Source organism: Astatotilapia calliptera, chromosome 11 (genome assembly GCF_964374335.1).
Source record: "Astatotilapia calliptera chromosome 11, fAstCal68.1, whole genome shotgun sequence".
Taxonomy (NCBI): Eukaryota; Metazoa; Chordata; class Actinopteri; order Cichliformes; family Cichlidae; genus Astatotilapia; species Astatotilapia calliptera.
In genome coordinates this window covers 35492609-35511331 of record NC_137432.1, presented here as the reverse complement: position 1 = coordinate 35511331, position 18723 = coordinate 35492609, and the positions used below count along the sequence as shown (strand labels likewise).

The following is an 18723-nucleotide window of genomic DNA, read 5'->3' as shown; positions in this document are numbered from 1 at the left end:
TCCATATAAATCAAGTTGATACTCATTTGTCAACATGAACTAGAAGTCACTTTTTTAAAATGACTGTGAGCTAATGATGTGGGGCTAACGACACTTTAAATGATCCATTGATGGAAAAACAAACTCTAAAGACCTACATTCCTCTGCTTTTGCTTCCTATTATTGAATCCTGTTGTGAGTTTTTGGAAAAACAGCTTACTGTAAATAGAACACGCGCCTCCACAGCTACTTAGTCATCACTGACCTCCTAAGTGTCAACAGTCATGAACCTGCCAGCAATTGGGACACAGTCACTCCCAGAGCGCTGTCACTCCCGGGGCATAGAGATCCATCACTGCAGCCGGATGTTGCTGCAGTGGGGAGAGCGTGGGTCCGCTGCTGTATACATCCAAGCACCCAAGAGCCCTGACTTCTTGGCTTGGCTGGCGGGACAGCAGACTTCTCACCCGGGAATGGGGGAGGAGGAGGAGGAGTAGGAGATGAGTTCACCACCGACCATATCCCCATCTCCTCTGCTCATTATCATCAACACACACCCTTCACCTCCACCCCTCCCTCTCCCCCTTTTCTGAGGTGTCTGGTGACTCTGGCCCGTGGTATATTGCTCCTCCCTTCATCGTGGAGGAGAGAAAAAGAGGCTGCAGCCCACTACTACCATGTCCCAAGGGCCCCTTTGCTTGCTTTGCCTGCCTGCCCCTCCTGCTGCTCAGTACAGCTGTGGCTCAGTACCAGACCCTGACCAGCTGGGATCTCAACCCTTCCAGAGTCAAGAGGAGGATTGTGTGAAAGCTCTTCAACACTCTTATTCACTCTGCATTAGCTGAATTACACTGACTCTAACTACAACTGCCAAGGCTACTGGTGGAGCTGAGGAAATCCTTTTTTGAGATGGCTATGGCACCTCGGGCCCTGGCACTTCTGCTGCCCCTGGTGCTCATCCTGCTGAGCCCGGCACCGACTCCCACCCTGGGCGGATGCCCATCGGCTTGCCGGTGCTCTTTTGCCATGCTGCAGTGCCTGGAACCCAATGGCATAACCAGCATCCCGCCACTTGCTTTGCAAGAGAGCGAGAACGTGACAGAGATGTGAGTACGATGTGCACCTGCTCTGCATGTTCCTCTGAATGAGCATGAGTGTGTCAGATGTGCTCACATGCCTTGATGTTGGTTGTCAGCCAAGCTTGATTTTCTCAGTTTGTGTTCACCTTATGTTGTCACTAAAACTTGTTTCAGTGCCAGAGTTTTGGTTTTAATGGGGCAATTTTCCAAAGCCTTCACATCTGATGTGAATTCTCACATTAGGGCCACATTTGTAAATAATTTGTGGGCTTTTTTCAGTTTAAGAGAGTTTATATGTCTGCTCTGGGTGTTTAGCTCTACAGTCATAGCTAAGGTTGTGCATATGCGTGAGATGGAAGCAGAAGTAGCCCATAGACAGAGTTCAGTAAGACACATTGACTTTATTCTTCTTTTAATGCTAATGCGTTATAAGTTTCTGAAGTTCAAATGCACATGTACTTTAGTTTTTCATTATTTTCATATTAAAAAGTCAGATACAGCTTGTACTGTGGTAAAGTGGTCTGTCACAACGCTGGTGATGTCTGGTTGTGCCTCACAACATCTTCCATAATTTCTCATCTCCAGAGAATGATGTCATTGCTAGCCAAATTTAGGTTCCTCTTGAGGTAAAATAAAGCTTCTGCTATCTGAGATGCATTAGAATGTCAGTAATTTAGACACTTTGGCTATTGGCAATCAATACTGGATCTGGAGCTGACAGTAACTGCCACAGAGTGATGGAAACTGATGTCTTCCAGCCAGTCTGTGTCTGTGTCCCTCAAGATCTTCAGTGGATCTCCTCGCTCTACTTTTGGCAGTTTCAAAGTTTGACCTCTTTTTGCTGATGATATCTCAGGTTTGAGTGCAAAGTTTTCAGAATAATACAAATTTATCGCATCACATAAACTATGTGATGATTTCTTGTTAGTTATATTTAGGGGAAGGAAAAAGAAGTTGTAAAGGTGCATTATAAAGTTTAGGTGGAAAAAATATTTACTTGATGTGTCATAGTTAAAAACACATACTAGACTATACAAACCATGTGTAGAAAGTATTTCTTAATTTTTGTGGCTCTAATATAAATTCCATTCTTGAATGATTGTCTGACCCGCTAAGGTTGGTCTGACCGAGTACGTCTTCCTTTAGTGGGCTTCAGTATGTTGGTAAAATATGAAATGGAAGATGGCTGATCTGTTGATTTTTTATTTATTTATTTTTTGGTTAGTTAGTTCTTCACAACCAGACATCACGCTTTAAAAAAAATAATCACCCAGCTGATTGACAGGCAGGCCCTGGGGAATGTGCTTGAACAAAACTCATGAATAACTGAGATGAATTGAGATTTCTCAGTCTGCGACAGCATGTCTGCAGCAGATGACTGTTATTTAAAATTGGCTTTTTAAAACTTTGCACTGAAAAAGAAGTAGAAAACTGACCACCTGTGATTCAAAGAAAGCTGCTGTATTATTATGCAACCCGCCATCAGCTCCAACATGGAAAACTAAATGTCACTCTCCGCACCGCCACGCTGTTCTCTCTTTGTTCCAGTTCCCGGATCTGAGCAATTAGCACCTGTTAAGGAACTAAACTTCTGAAATGCTATTTCGTTGGAGAAAGTCAATCCACTGCCACTTTCTACTTCTATTCACCTATACTGCACTTCTTTTTTCCACTGTACTATAGCCCCTCTATCACACCAGGTGTTTCCTCGTATCTGAAGCTGAACATGCTTGGTAGGGCTCAGGTTGAGGCTTGACATTCTCTCTGAAATCAATAAGCGAGTGGGCTTCTGTTTAGCGTGGTGCTCTACATGCCAGCAAACAACAACACTTCTCTGTATTGGCGGTGCAAGGGAATACAGCCGATATGTGGAACAAACAAGGGGCCATTAACTGTGGAACACAGGCTGAAATTCATCATAAGCTGAGTTATAAATTCAATTTTGTGAATTGCCAGTCAGTGCCCCCACCCGGGAACAATAGATGATATACAACCCACTTGGCTCAATCCAATAAGTAAGGGCGATGGGTGATCCTGGGCCCACCTGCCCTGTAATCATATTATTGCTGTGTGGGTCAATCAGACATGAATAAAAAGGTTTGTGTGTTGCAGCTGACATACAGCGAACTGGGAAGTTGAAACAACAGCACACGCTGAAAGTGACCATCATTAATTAGAAATTAGCACAGGTATGTTTATGGCATAGGTCCAGTCTTCTCTTTCTTTCTTTCTTATTCATTTTTTGATTGCATAACCTCCACTTTTGGTACAAAATGACACATTTTTCAAATCTGTGAATCATAAGCTGTAGCATAACCATAAATTATCGAGAGCTGACCTTTCTATTTGGTGTTTGCATGCTCATCTTTTGCCTTTGTGGGTCTTTTCGGGTTCTCCTGTTTCTTCCCACAATCCATCGATGCATGTTAGGTTAGCTGGTGATTCTAGATTGACTTTTTCTGTGGATTTGACAGTTAGGGAAGGCTGGTGACCCGTCCAGGGTTATCAAAAGGTGACTGTAGTTACTGTGACGTCACCTATTGGTTTCTGGCATCCCATTATGAAGCCTGGAGATGAGCATTTCCTTTCATTTTGAAACATAGTATCACCAAGATTTACTAAGTAGACTTCTATGTTTTATTTAGAGTGACCGGAAATGAGTGACTGGGCCAAAAAACTTATCAGGAAAGTGTTTACCGGTGTGAAGTCAGACTTTTATTGGACCAAAGTTTTATTGTCGTTTCAGATAAAATGCACATTTAAGGCACTTTAATTTTTCCAACAGAGAAGCTAATCCAACCCCAACAAATAAATTCAACATCAAACCTTTATTAAGAAAACTGGAGTGGAGCAGAAACCAAATTGTGGAGTCTAGAAACCCCCGTGCCTACATCCATCTTTTATATACCGTCTATGGCAGCAGTCCCCTTTTATTCGCCACGGACCAGTTCAATGTTAGACAATATTTTCACAGACCGGCCTTTAGGTGTCGCAGATAAATACAACAAAATAAAATGATATGACCAAGACAAAACCTGTGGTATTTTTAAAATATAATAATAAATGAGAATTCACAGTGTAATTGTGTAACTTTATTAGCAGCGTCCTCCTGAGATGCACCAACAACGTTGAGAGTAACATCCTCCTCTCTGCCCCTTAATGCTCTCTGGTTGCTATGGTAATGCCTAGATATTTTTTTCAAAATAACAAAAACAACTACAACACGGGAAAAGACCCAGGGAAACCGAGTTAACGATAAAAACCCTGAAAACCACAAATTTCACACCCAAGCCCCAACTCTCACAGCCTGGTACCGAACGACTCACGGACCAGTACCAGTCCATGGCCCGGGGGTTGGGGACTGCTGGTCTATGTCACAGCTAATGTCATTTCAGCAGAAAAGTTAATTAAGCAAAAATGTAAATGTTGTTTGATGTTTAGAGCAGTGATATCCGATATCCTTGCTCTCAGGGATTGCTTGTAGATAATCTGTCCTCTTAGCTTAAACTTTGGCTATCGTCAGCGTGAGCATCCATCACAAGGATGCATGACAGAAAGTAAAGAAAAGCATTATAGGTCCCCTTCAAGCAAACAGCATTCATCAGCTTTTGAATCATATGTAGGATCTCACCTTCAGGGTCGTTCTACACGTCCTCACATAGCCCTTTCAGCTCATGTCACAGGTTTTGTTGGAGGAAAATGGTTTGTTAGTTAGCACGAAGCTTTTCTCAAAATATCGTTTCCCATTTTAGGTAAAGGTTGTATTTGTGAATCTTTTTTTTAGCGGCTTGGATTGAAATTTCAACAGCTGAACTCTTCTGAATAATTTGCAGCTACGTAATCATTGCTGAATGTTTTTAGTAATTGCATTAATCAAAAATACTCTTTTACCTCAGTGAAAAATATTTTATTTTGAAAACATGATATTTTCAGTGTTTTTATTCTTTGTAAGTATTGCTTTTTTATTGCCTAAAATGTGTTGGAGAAAAAAAGATCACACTGATGATTTAGAATTCAAAAACTCACTAAAACTTATCAAATATGGCACACTAGGCATTAAGGGGTTAAGATATTTGATTATCATTCAGTGGCATTGTTTCATAGGTACATAACCACTCAAATGTTTGATCAGAAAGGCCATAACTGACTGTCATTAATCCAACTAGAGATCATAGATATTTATTTTCTATTTAGATATACAACAGGTTTATCTAATGCAACTTCATCGTATCAAAATACTAATTGATCACTGAAAGAAAACATTTTCTGGTTGTGTTAGCACAGCCTAAAAGTCCTGTGCTGATTAAGGAAGCAGTTTGGCTAGTCGAGCCTCTGGAGCTTTTTGTGGGTTTTATGAGAAATTACTTTCTTTTGAAATTTGTCAGAGTATTCCTGGTCTAAGAAATGAAGGCTATTCCATGTGGAAAATTGCCCCCGAAAATGGAAGATTTCATAAAACAGTGTGTACTACTCCCATCAGAGAGCAGGGCAAACCGGCTCTAAACAGAATAGAAAGAGAAGTAAGAGGCCACAGTGCACCGCTGAGCAAGAGCACATCAGAGTCTGAGAAACAGATGCCTCATAGGTCTTCAACTGGCAGCTTCATTACTCTCAAAACATCAGTCTCAACAGTGAAGGGCCAACTCCAGGATATTGGCTTCTAGGCAGAAAAAGGTACATGTGAGATTAAAGACTAAAGAGAACAGATAGAAATGGGCAAAAAACACAGGCAGTGGGCAGATGATGATGATGGGGAAGGGTGTTATGGACAGATTCTAATGTTTAAAGATGTTCCCACTAATGACACAGAACATGATATTTTGGGGGGTGTTGGTGGTGGTAAAGTGGGAGATTTGTACAGGATAAATCACTTCATTGTACAAGACCGTGCAATATCTTATGGATGTTAATTGGTTTGAGCCAACAGGACAGTGGCACAAAGCACAGCTCCAAACTATGCAAGAGCTATTTAGAGAAGAAGCGGTCAGCTGGTATTGTCTTCAATGGAGTGTTCAGCACAGTAATCATATCTTGACTATGTGCTCATCAGACCAACTAAACCAATTATAGCCTCAACAGGAACCATGGGGTGAAAAATGGATCCAATGCACAAGTGGCAAAAACAGCAGTTATTCAAGTTGTCAAAAGCAAGTCAGTCCCCTTAGAGCTCAGCATTAAAAAGCATCAACGCCAGCAACAACTCGCAAGTCGTCGAAGAATGCACATTTTTCCTCGAGACCGGTGGTAGCCAGTTGGTCACTGACTGGCTTCCATGCTGGTGTGACTGGTGCCTAAAGTAAACCTCTGGCTTTGAATAACCAGCATGGCGGGTGCCAAAATGCTAAAATTGAAACTTCGAAATGCAGAGGTGAGGCGAGTTTTGCAAAAGCAATGTTGTTTACTGGTGTTATTGCTCTCAGTATTCTGTTACTGTTATTTTTCATAGTGACAGTTTGTTTTTTACATTTCTGCATATTGTTTCATCTATGTACGATAGAAGTGCGTTAATACTGCAGAGAACCCATCTTTAAATCTTTCTTATTATTTGTAACAAAAAACTTGTGGTTGTTTAAACATTCCCTTTCTATTTTTCATATTCTTCTCTATTGTGCTTGCCTCAAGGCAGTCTCCAGAAAAGGGCATTATTTTTATATTTTCTATTGATTCTGGCCATTTGGTTCATTTTACACTTTCTGAAGGATATTATAATGCATTCAACAAAGGGCTAAAAACACTCACATAAATAAAATCCTTCAATTTTTGTATCTACACATCTTTTTAAAAGCCCATTAAGTAAGTGTCCTCCTGAGCAAAATGAGCAACATTTATATGGAGCCTAGCAGGGACTGGAGAGTTGGAGAAGGGCACAGAATGAGGTGGACAGATCTCCAGTGAGATCCTTGGAAGGTCTAAACGGGCCATCTATTCAGATATCTCCTGAAAAGAGCTGGCTGTCCTTCCATCGAGTGCTACATCGATCTGCGGCTCACTAGTTATTCTGAGGTAGGCTCTGTCTGGAAAAGTGGAAAGTGACTCATTGAGAAGAATTTCCCGTTCGCCTGGCACATCTTAGGGCATTATTTTTCCCCCCACATGAGTGGCACATTCGCTTTTATTAGGCTTTGCCATTTGTGCGTCCCTGGACTTCTTGCCAGGGTTTGTCATCTGCTCTTAGTCTGTTTTGTGGGTGTTCAAGTTCCAGGGTTGCATGTCCCAAACTGTTGTTACTGATGCTTTTTGATATAACCTTCATTAAAAAAAAACCTTAATTATATTACACTGGACCTTTGTGCACATCTGAAACAACCTATTGTAGCTCGCTTTCCACTCCGATTAAGACAACTTTATTTTCTGTGCTCAAAGTCAGAGTGCGCGCCTGAGGTGACCATACTAAGAATATCTGCTCTCACTGAAAGTTTGAGCTTTTGGTTGATATGAGCTGATCTCATCACTTGAAATTTAGTTTGATCTTTGTAACAGCATACATATGAGAGAACATTAAAGTATAATTGTTGCCTTTTAACTAAGAAGCTGGTATTTGTATAACGTTGACATACTGCAGGTCAGTTTGCTAAGAGTGCAGAAAAAGTGTTTTAGCTTTTGCTCATGTGTGACTTCCAATCTTTTGACCGGATAGTATATTTTCATATCTGTTTAAGATAACTCTCATGTGAGGTAGATCTGATACATGTCTGACATACTGACCCGAGTGAAGAACCACTGGGATGAAACTGGTTTCCATGATGCTGTTCACGTCACATCAAGTAGCTGCCATTGCTCTTCAAAAGGCCATAGTTACAAAGGTGGCTGGGATCCTCTTCCTCAGTGTCATGATGCTGACTTCAGTGGCTTCCAGGTTTATTTCTGGACAATGTTTCGTGTGATGTTTTTGTTACTGTTGTTTTGATTGTTCAGTTGCTGCAATCTTATATTGACTATGCATAAAATAATTGTTACCAATCAGAGGATAAAATCAAATCTGAAATATAAATCCTGCTTTAGCTTCTTTTTGTTTAATTTAGAAACTTTATGTCTTTTCATCGTGTTTCTTGGGGGTTTGAGTACAAAGCACCTGTTTTTTTAAATGTAGTTATTTCTCCTTGTTGCTGTTATTCCTGCATCTTTCCACTGTTGGAATTCCCCCAAAGAAAACGACTTCTTTTCTGGTCTGAATCAAGTTCAATCAATCCTTTTATTAGTCTTTTTTTCTTTTGCATATTTCCTATTCAGTATGAGCTTACAGTATATGAATGTCTACATAACAAAAGACTGAAGGTCACAACACAATACCTTCATCTAACTCTCTCTCCATCACTTTCTGTCGTCCTTTCTTTATTAACTAGTTACATAGAAAACCAAGCCAGCCTGGAGAACATAACAGAAGTCGACCTTATCTTCTACAGAGAGCTGAAAAACCTGTAAGTCATTCTTTTCTCTCAACTTATTTTGAGTTTGTCAACCTATACAACTGACTGATCTGTCCTCTTATCATTGTTGTGTGTGTCAAGTTTTCTATTCTCACACTATACTTCAGTCAGAAAACTGATGTTTGAAATGATTTTCCTACAGCAGGAGAATAGAGGTAGACTGGAGTCTAGGCTCTGAGCACATTACTTCCCGCAGATATGATTATCTTGCTCAAAGCCTACAGGTGGATGCTTAGGTAGAGGAGGGGTTGAACCAAAAGGGAGTGATGAAGGGCAGCAACACTCACATATCAGAGGGATAGATGGGACATTTTTAGTTTAAATAGACTCACAAAAGCAGGATTGGTTTATTACCCCTGAAGAAAGTGAGGCATGTGCCTGAACTAGTTTGCAGGATTTGCTCCATTTAGTGTTTACTCTATTACGAGACAGAAAGAAAGCTCAAAGCTAAGATAAAACAGTCAAAGCTTATTTTTGGGAACAAAATTAAGCTCCAGCCTCAAAAGTATGTTCGCATACTTCCCAGACTGTGTATCTGAAAGTGAAATGATCTTCTTACTTCTGAGTTTGTGCAGAAATAGACAAACGTTGAGGTTGTGTGGTGATGCAGTGGTTAGCAAGAAGGTCATAGGTTTGAATCCGCTGGCTGACTGAGACCTCTATGAGGATTTTTGCATGCCTGCATGGGTACTCTCCTGATACTCAAAGGACTATGATGTTGCATGCATGACATGTTTGCTAGTTTAACTGGTGATTCTAAATTGGCTGCAGGCGTGAATGTGATGGGCTGCTCCAATGTTTACCCCACCTCTCAACAAATGATAGTTGGGATCGGCTCCAGCACCACCATGCCACTCTAAATTGAATAAATGGTTAAGAATGAAAGGATGAACTAAAAGTCAGATACACTGTGTTCAAAATGATTAAACGACAAGGATTAAAGTTGTTTTCTTTCCAACAAAGAAAAACTTGATTATATTCCAAGTGTTTTTTTGCTTCTTGATTTTTCATGTTCATTGTGCTTTATCATCCTCTGCAGCACGGTCACATTTTGCAAGCTGAGGTTCATCTCTGCCTACGCCTTCCAAAACAACCTCAAGCTTCAGTATGTGTAAGTGTCCTTGTTGATACCGAAGGATTGTGTTCCCCGTGTCGTGTTTTGACCTGTGGGCCGGTCATCCTGTTTGTCGCTGTCAGTCAGCCGGCTCTTTGCACATGTCACATGAGATTCAGACAGCTGTGTCCTCCAATCTGGAAAATCATTTTGGATGCACATTAAACCATGAATGACTTTTTTTTTTGCATTTTATTAAATACATATTAGTTTATACTTTCATGGCTGATTATATTATATGGTACTTTTAATTCAGTTGTCTGCCTGTGCAAAACACAATTAATATATAGCTTCAGCTTTCCATATTATGTGGATTTATGATCATTGATTAGCAAGAAATTGAATATTACATGGATCAATAGTGAAAATGGTTCATAGCTGCAGTCCTAAAGTCAGTTATTACTGATAAAATATCTGCAATTATAAAATTTGATCCAGTTATAACCACCAAAAAGCTAGTTAGCAAGAAGCCTCATTGTTAATTACAGCCTCTACATTGTGTTGCATGAAATTATTTTTTCAGTCTTTATTTTTCCAAACATTGTAGCTTCACGGTCCATTCCCAGCAATAAATAATACCAGGAAGCCTTATCGACCGAAACCATCAAATCTGTCTATTCATCAGCCAGCGACCCTTATCGCCACCATCTTGTCCTCATCATTTTACTGAGCGTGTGCAACATGTCCAGTGTTGTTTATCTGAAAGACAGCCGGGTTTCGAGGACCATAGATGGAGGGGTGGTGGTGGTGGTGGTGGTGAGGCAGGCAGGGTGAGCTCAAGAAATTGGAGAAGACATCCACCAGTCACCTTTTACTCGCTCACTTTGGCGGATTATCGACAACTGATGCATAATAAATACACTCCACTAAGGGTCCATTATCACTTAATCAATATTTCACTGTGGAGGGAGAGGGCGGCTGGGTTTGGGTGGAGTGTAGGGCTTTCTGTGTGACAGATGTGTTTCTGAGATTAAGGCTGACTGATTGCAGCCAAACTAAGCACTGAGCAGGGAAGCTCAGTCGACTCCAACCCCTCTTTTCTCTCTTCCTGCTCTCATTGTTGTACGAACAGCAAAAATGCATTTTGTAAAAAATGCTCATATAAATTGCAAAAAGAGAAAAAGAGAAACGAGCTGCTGTTCGTGCCTCTGCTCTGCCCCTGTGGACCGGGGGAAGAATCGAGTCTGGTAATGGATAAGCCCCAATGGCTAACCCATCTGACATGAACTTTTGGGGGCAAGGAAAACAAATAATTGAACCCTTGGTCCTGTCAGAGTGATTATGTATTGGTTTCCATTTGGACGCTCCCCAGTGTGGCTTTCTGTCATCTTCAGAGGGAGGTTTATTTACAGGCTGATTCCTGGGAAGTCTGAGGATCATTTGTGGTGATATTCAAGTGGCCTGAGAGGATTGACTAAAGGATATGTAGCATTCGATTACAGTGTTATTATTGTAAGTCGGCATATACGGTATGATTTGATTCATCACCATATTTGAAATGTTTTGAAATCTTAACGAGGAAACAGAATAAGGAGTGTGTTTGGGTTGGTAGGTAAAATGAAAAAGACTCCCGTTCCTACATTTGAGGCCTGGCGTATTGAAATTTGAGCTAAATTGTAGTGGTAATAGTAGATATTGATGATGCTGTAGACAGCTAACACCAATGTGATGTCTCCGCAGCGTGAGGCACAATGATGTGTGCCCCATGCAAAGATGTTCATGATGATATTGCTGATGTACTGAAGTTAAATTGGCCTTCTTATACTTTTATTTTACATCAAACACATGTACACATAAGGCTTTAGACTGCTCTGAATGCTTGATTTGACACTGTTGTGTTTGTTCTTGGCTCCGTCTGATGTCAGTAAGAGCAGATATTCTAAATATAGAAATCTCAGCCACACAGCAGGGGTGCAGCCAGTCAGAAAGTTAGCTTAAAGGGAGGATAGCCCCAAGGGAATAGGACAGGCTTGTTAAAGACAGCTGTCGAATGGAAAGGCTGCACTGGATGAAAAAAGGAAGGATCAGAGCAAAATATGTCCCATTTAAAAAGAGAGATTATGTCATTGTAATCTTTATTTTCTTAATCATCTTAATTTAGCATGTTAACAATATTAGCATGTTCACTGTTACAGCTAAGGCTGGTAGGGATGCAAGTAATTTTGTGTTTGTTTAAAACAAATTGTAACCTATTAAAACTTTCTCAAAACACAGTTGACCTTCTAAATGATCAGAAACGCAGAATTGATGACATTTAAAGGAGCATAAATGTCTGCTCCAAATTTAGCAGCAGTTCATCCAGATGTTTAAGAGACGTGAGACATACAAGTTAAGATAAAGAAAGAGTCTGTGACTCATTCTCATTGACTCATTCGCTGCCTTTGCTACAGCCGTTTGGCCAGTAAAAACCCAGATGTCTCGGCGGTTTTCATAGACATTTTTCAGACATTTCTTCGATACATGTGAAACTTTTTTTCTCGATATGTATTTCTTTAGCGTATTTGACTCCAAAGAATTACTGCTGGGCCCTGTCCCTCGCCCCAGAAGTGTTTGCGAACTGAACTAATCACCTAATGTACTGAACTCTAAGCAAACACTGAGAGATGTGCCGGGGGTGCTTGTGAATGTGGCTTCTCGGCTGGTGTGAAATACGTGCCAAGGTAATTGATCAGGACCCATTTGGATGCATTAACGTTTTCCACTGAGTGTAATTCAAGGCAGGTACACATTGTTCTGAAAGCGAGCAATCAAATCACAGCGTGACTCAACTGCAGAACAGGACCAGATTACTACAAAGAAAAATAACATATTTACTCGAATCTTTCCTTTATTTCGACTCGTAATAGCTTTGTTTTGGTTTGTTTTTGGAACCGCGCTCCTTCACAAAGCAACATTTGAACAGACAGCACAATAAGACAACTATTGTCTGTCTGTGCTGCTGGAAAGGTAAAATCCAGACACAGCAAAGATGTCACATGTAAAAGCTTAAGGTTAAATGATATAATGGCTGCATATCAATGGAAAATGCAACAAAGGAGAATTAAGAAGTGTTCACAATGTCACCTGTCTTCTCTTTTTGTTTGACAGAAACTTGGCATCAAACTCTCTGGAGCACATCAGCTGGAAGGTGTTTCATTTTCTGCCTCTGCTTAACCTGTGAGTCTATTTAGAATTTGGAGTAAGAATACTCTCTGTCATCTAAACCATTTTAAATTTGTGTTAGCTAGCGTGGTAATAAAAATGTAATAATTTTCAAAGGTAAAACTTGGGTAAGCAACTGTTCTGCAGCAGCAGACCGCATGAAAAAATATGGCCATTAGTGCCAACACATGACAGAGCTTTGTGGTTACCCTCATAGTTGACCTCAGCTCTCCATCCACACAGTGTGCATACAGTCAGTTGGTCACATTACCTTCACAGAATTGCTCTACAAGCTTTAAGTTACCCAAGTTGAATTTTCTGGATAAAAATAGAGTGCATTTGGAAGAAAACTTGACTGCACCAGGCGCAAGAACCTGCAGCTGGATGGCTTTGAAAGTGTGACAATTGCAGAGACAGAGAAGGAGAGCACAATCTTTGGAGTTTTGATTATACTTTGCACCAGAAACTCATATTTCAGAAGTCAGAATGTGTGTTTTATCCAGCCTTCGTATATCTGTTTTCCACTGACTGAGTGCTGGAGCTGATGCAGGGGCTGTTCTACGCTGGTTCCTCTTCAACACCAGCCTGCAATTGGAAACATTTTTCCAATTGCAGGCTGTTGATTCTGTTCATCTGGACGTAGAGTTTTCAGTGGGTTAAACGTTTCATAACTAATCCAAGTGACTTCTTCACATCATGTTTGCATCAAGACAATTTCATTTTGTCTCATTAGTTTAAATTCATTTAGTTTCTAGACTAGATATTCTTATTTCACTTAGTTTTTATAATTTGAAAATAGTTTTAGTTTAGTTTTTATTTAGTTTCAGTGTTAGTTTTAGCCCTTTAAATTATTATTTCTTATTTTTGGAGGGCATACAGGTGTAAAATGAGTTCATTTGTGGATTTCACCCACTTTACTTAAAGTTGGGCTGCAAGTGAGCTGGTCACTCCTGAACTAGCAACTGCCCAGTATAATATGGTCATGTGACCAGCATGTCAGGCCACAGTGACCTCATGGCCCAGTGCTGTTCCTGCTGTTTCTGTTTCTGATGAGAACTTTGGTCAGTTATACTTTTGCTGTTAGCTTTTTCTAGCCCAAGGACAGAGGTGTTATTCAGCATGAAACTAAACTAACCTGGGAAACAGTCTTTGTGCTACATCTATAACTACACGTCCTTAATTGTTGATTCAATTCAGAGGTGAACATATTTAGATATTGTAAAGTTAACTGCTTCTTTTCTGAGTTGATTGTCCTCTTTCAGCATGTAGTTTGTAAGGTTCCTGAAAGTATAGAAGCTTGTCTGTACGGTTATTTTCTAATTAAAGATAATTCTTCAAGGATTTATATCAATTATTTTATACATTCCTTGTCATGCACTTGTATTAGAAGCTTTCAAATGAAACACTTGGAGGGTATTTGTATATAACAGTGAGTTAAAACTGTTTGCATGAGGACTGAACGTGTTTTTGATTCATGTCTAATAATTTCAAGTCATTGTTTGTTGGTTTCTCTTTTCAGCGTTTTGAGAGACAACCCTCTCATTTGCTCATGTGAGCTCTACTGGCTGAAGCAGTGGCAAGAACGCGGTGACCTGGATAACCAAATGTTGTCTTGCTTGTCCGATGGCGAGAAAATGTCCCTTTTCAATTTGATGATAGAAAACTGCAGTGAGTATGCGTTTCATTGTTTCTTGTTGAGAAAGCTGTAAAAGGTTTGACACCAGTCAGCTGTTATGATTTAACACAAGCCAACAGGTTTTATGACATTACCAGTAGTTTATTGGCAAGTCATGCTACACGTGTGCTGGTTGCACACGTGAGATCTGGTCAAAGGTTTGGGTTTTTGTTTTTAAAAAAAATAATGTTCTCACCTCATGCGCAGTTAAACCCTGTTTGCCAAAGCGAACCTCAGGCTTCAGATTGTTGTAAATGTTCGATTTTCAATATTTTTCTCCGTCCTTCTGCCTGAGCTCACATGACTCAGCACTGATTTCCTTGTATGCTCTGGCTCTGCCATAGATTTTAAATAAAAGATGGACTTAGCCACAGTGATGTCACCCAGTGGCTTCTAAACTCTGCATTTTGAAGCATCCACTTAACTTTATGGCCGTCACAAGTCACCATATTTGCACAAGAGGATGAAGTTATATAGACTTTATGAGCACATTGCACAGCTACACAGTCCTGCTAAGTAACAGTAACTATTAAGACTTATTTCAATAAAGCTGAAACACAAGCTTAAAAAATCAGACTCGCTGCCATAAAAACAAGGAGATGCTTGCATGTATTTATGTTTTATATCCTTTTTAAAAAGCTACTTTTATTCCTTCCCAGTTGGGAGGTTGGGAGTCACCTTACTACCATTACAAATATAGACCCTTAATCCTAATCTTATTGGATAGTCTGTACATCACTATTACCAGTCACTATTCATTGGTAATTACATAAATAAGTAGAGCATAAGACTGCCTCTGAGAATCAGAGCACTCAGGCTGATAAAGGTAAGCCTCTACTTAGTCAAATGGGTCAGTTATTAAAAATGTAGACTTAAATAACTGTTTGTGGTTTGCCTAAAAATCTTTATTAGTGCTATGATTTGGGGTTTCTAACTATGGGAGTCTATATAGATCGTCTAGATCAGGGGTGTCAAACTCAAATACACAGTGGGCCAAAATTCAAAACTGGAACAAAGTCGCAGGCTAACGTTAATATTTATTGTAATATATTTATTCCTCCAGATATAAGAATGAATCTTTTCTTATGGACTCAAACACGTTTTGCTGAAAAACTGAATATCGAACAAGCAAAACTTAATACTAAACAATATATATATTAGCTGTATAATACCAGTAGGCCAGCTCTAATAGTAATTTGGTATGGCTTCGCGGGCCAAATGTAATTAGTCTGCGGGCCAAATTTGGCCCGCGGGCCAGAGTTTGACACCTATGGTCTAGATTTTGGAGCCAGTCTCAAGTGGCCACTCGAGGAACTGCACTTCTTGGCACTTGAGCCCCAAATTTTGCTTCTTGTGCTGTGTGTGAGATGAGGAGGAAGCCAGGCGAGGAGCAGCCAGTCAGAAGAAATTGGACTTTTTATGAGGTTGAACACCAGTCGAGATGTGCTGTATGTGAGAGCCAACAGAGTAAGATCACACATAAAACAGTCTTTAACTGCACGCTTACTAGTAAAAGTGTACTGTCTCATTGTGCCAGTATAATAGGGTAGCCTTTTAGAGCGAGTAAGAAGCACCTTTGCCTAATCCAGTATTTCTGAGAAGTGAGAATGTTTCTTAGAGAGCGTCTCTCCTGTGGACTACATGTGAGAAAGGTCAACTCTTCTCCAACCTGATTCTTCAGAAATTCTCCACAATTCATGTGTGAAAATGACACAAGATAAAAAGCATGTTTTAAATATGTGAATAACGCGAGGCTCAAGTGGAGCCCCTTAAAAGTTGCAGAGCTGGAAATGCGCAGCCTGTAACACGACTTATGGATTTTTCTTTAGGGCAGAAGTTGAAAATGTAAGAACTTGTTTCATTTGTATTTGTTAAACCACATGTGGTGGAGATTTATTTTGTAAAGTTCATCAGATCGGGGCGATCATGGCTCAAAGAGTTGGCAGTTCATCTTGTAACCGGAAAGTTGCCGGTTCGAGCCCCGGCTTGGACAGTCTCGGTCGTTGTGTCCTTGGGCAAGACACTTCACCTACCGCCTACTAGTGATGGCCAGAGGGGCCGATGGCGCGATATTACAGCCTCGCTTCTGTCAGCCTGCCCCAGGGCAGCTGTGGCTACAACTGTAGCTGCCTCCACCAGTGTGTGAATGTGAGAGTGAATGAATAGTGGAATTGTACAGCGCTTTGAGGGCCCCGAAAAGTGCTATATAATTTTTTAATCATGTTTTGTAAGCAGTATTTGAAATAATGCATCTACTTCAAATTGTCTTGAAAAATAATATGTTTTTGTTCCTATTCAGGATATAAAAGGCTGCAAAAAAGCAGGTACACCAAAATGTGGGGAAGAAATTGGCTCAACATTGTTGCTCTAATCACATACAGCAGGAACTTCTTGTTGCCAGGAAACATATGAGAGATTTTGTCCCTGTGCTGTTTTTCTAAAGAGCTTTGAAAAAAAAGAGGAGGAGTTCAACTCTATACTTAGTTGCACCATCACAACAGCAACCTGTGTTTATTGCTATGTACTCTCATGCTGTCTGTCCTGCACTCTCAGGCCTGCCTGAGGTGAAGATTACCGCCTCACAGGATAAGATTCTGGAAGGAGGCAACCTTACATTCGTATGTGAGGTGGAAGGAAGTCCCACTCTCACCGTGAGATGGCAGACCGAGGCCCTCCACTCTCACTTTTTTACCAAGGTAGCTGAGAATTTTCAGCATGTGCTCAACAAATACAAAATTAGTTTTTCTTTGTTTTTTTAAGATGTCATAGTTTTTCCTCTTCCTATGATCCCCGATGGACTGGATGATGCTCAGATCAGAGCTCTGTGTTATGAAAATTGACTTTCTATTAGTTTTTTTTATTAAATTTAAAAAGAAATTTTTAAATTTAGTCTCTCTCCCCAACCAGATGCGACAGATGGCCCCGCCCCTCCCTGAGCCTGGTTCTGCCAGAGGTTTCTTCCTGTTAAAAGGGAGTTTATCCTTCCCACTGTTGCCAAAGTGCTTGCTCATAGGGGGTCATCTGATTGTTGGGTTTTTCTCTGTACGGTCTACCTTGAGGTAATTGCTGTATCATTGTAGTCAGGGTTTTTACATTGTGGTTCCATTTCTGATCTGCTGTAAAGCTCTTTAGATCAGCTACATTGAGCCTAAAGTGACATAAATCACCTTCAAATGCGGCTCTCTAATCTATTGATCCGTACTAGAGTAAATTGGGTCTCATTTCATCGTTGTAACACGTATACCTCCAAGCGATGTATTTGTAGTTAAACACCTTGTCTGTGTGTGCCGGCGGTAGCTGCAGGAGAGCAGAGACTCTGCGCTGGAGCTGGTCCTTTACCTCACCAACGTTTCCTCCAAGGACAACCTACACAACCTGACTTGCGAGGCCGAGAACCAAGCTGGGCCAGGGGAGAGGATGGTGCAATTGGACATTGAGTGTAAGTGCCTGCAAAATAAAACCGAGCTCTTGAAAGCTCACAGGCTCAATACAAATCGTCGGGCTTAATGGAGGTTAGGGCGAGAGCACACTGGGGCCATTTTCTAGTGCAGGCAGGGTGGACAGCCAGAGAAAGGGAAAAACGCACTGCACTGATTTCTTCTAAATGCCCCTTCTACAAATACGAGTATGTACCCACCATGCTTCTAATGGAGCTCTCTGTCACCTGCCACTCACTCTGCCGACTGGTGAGTAGTGTTAAAATAGTATAAGTGAAGTGCAGCGGGTATGGCTTGCTTTTTAATGCAGGGATACAATGAGAGGACAAAAGAAAGTGAACTCACCTCACCTTGCTCTTAAAGAACTCCTTCACCTCATGTACTTTTAAATTACACTTGCAGCTTGACCCTGGAGGTTTACTGTTGTTTTCTCCTTTCGGATGCATTAGTGCATCTGGAAGTTGAACAATGAGGAATGACAGCACCCAGCGGTCCCACTGAAGACAGAGTCAGATGCATTAGTGATACATTACTGACAATACTACCCAAACAATATCATATATCACCAACTCAGTGACACTCATTAGAAAATAAAGCCAAAAAGAGCAGGGGCGCCAATCAGCTGAGGCCAAATGCACAAGCATCAAGGGACAGATAATGAGCATCAGGAAAATGAGGCTGATAACCCGTGCTAAGATCTGATTTGAGCCTGTGCTAATGGACTTTTCCCTCCTACACCGGAAAACCGCTTCATCCGCAGTGATTGGCAGTCTGTAAATGCGTTAGTGCAGCTAATCTATCAACATCGGCCCCCCTGGTGGACGGACACTCGTTAACCGCTAGCCCTTTAATTATTCTTAATTACCTCCCA

At 40.7% G+C, this 18723-nt stretch overlaps 1 protein-coding gene across 1 annotated transcript in view; it reads left to right on the top strand.

Moving 5' to 3' along the window:
• Positions 1-470: 470 nt before the first annotated feature.
• The window catches only part of ntrk1 (neurotrophic tyrosine kinase, receptor, type 1), a 49922-nt gene continuing 31669 nt past the window's right edge, over positions 471-18723 (top strand). Inside the window, exons 1-7 of the mRNA XM_026185745.2 lie at positions 471-1085; positions 8402-8476; positions 9525-9596; positions 12687-12755; positions 14260-14408; positions 16969-17111; positions 17713-17854. Coding sequence (XP_026041530.1) covers positions 889-1085; positions 8402-8476; positions 9525-9596; positions 12687-12755; positions 14260-14408; positions 16969-17111; positions 17713-17854 — 847 coding nt within the window. The 5' untranslated portion in view covers positions 471-888. The remainder of the gene's footprint in view (positions 1086-8401; positions 8477-9524; positions 9597-12686; positions 12756-14259; positions 14409-16968; positions 17112-17712; positions 17855-18723) is intronic.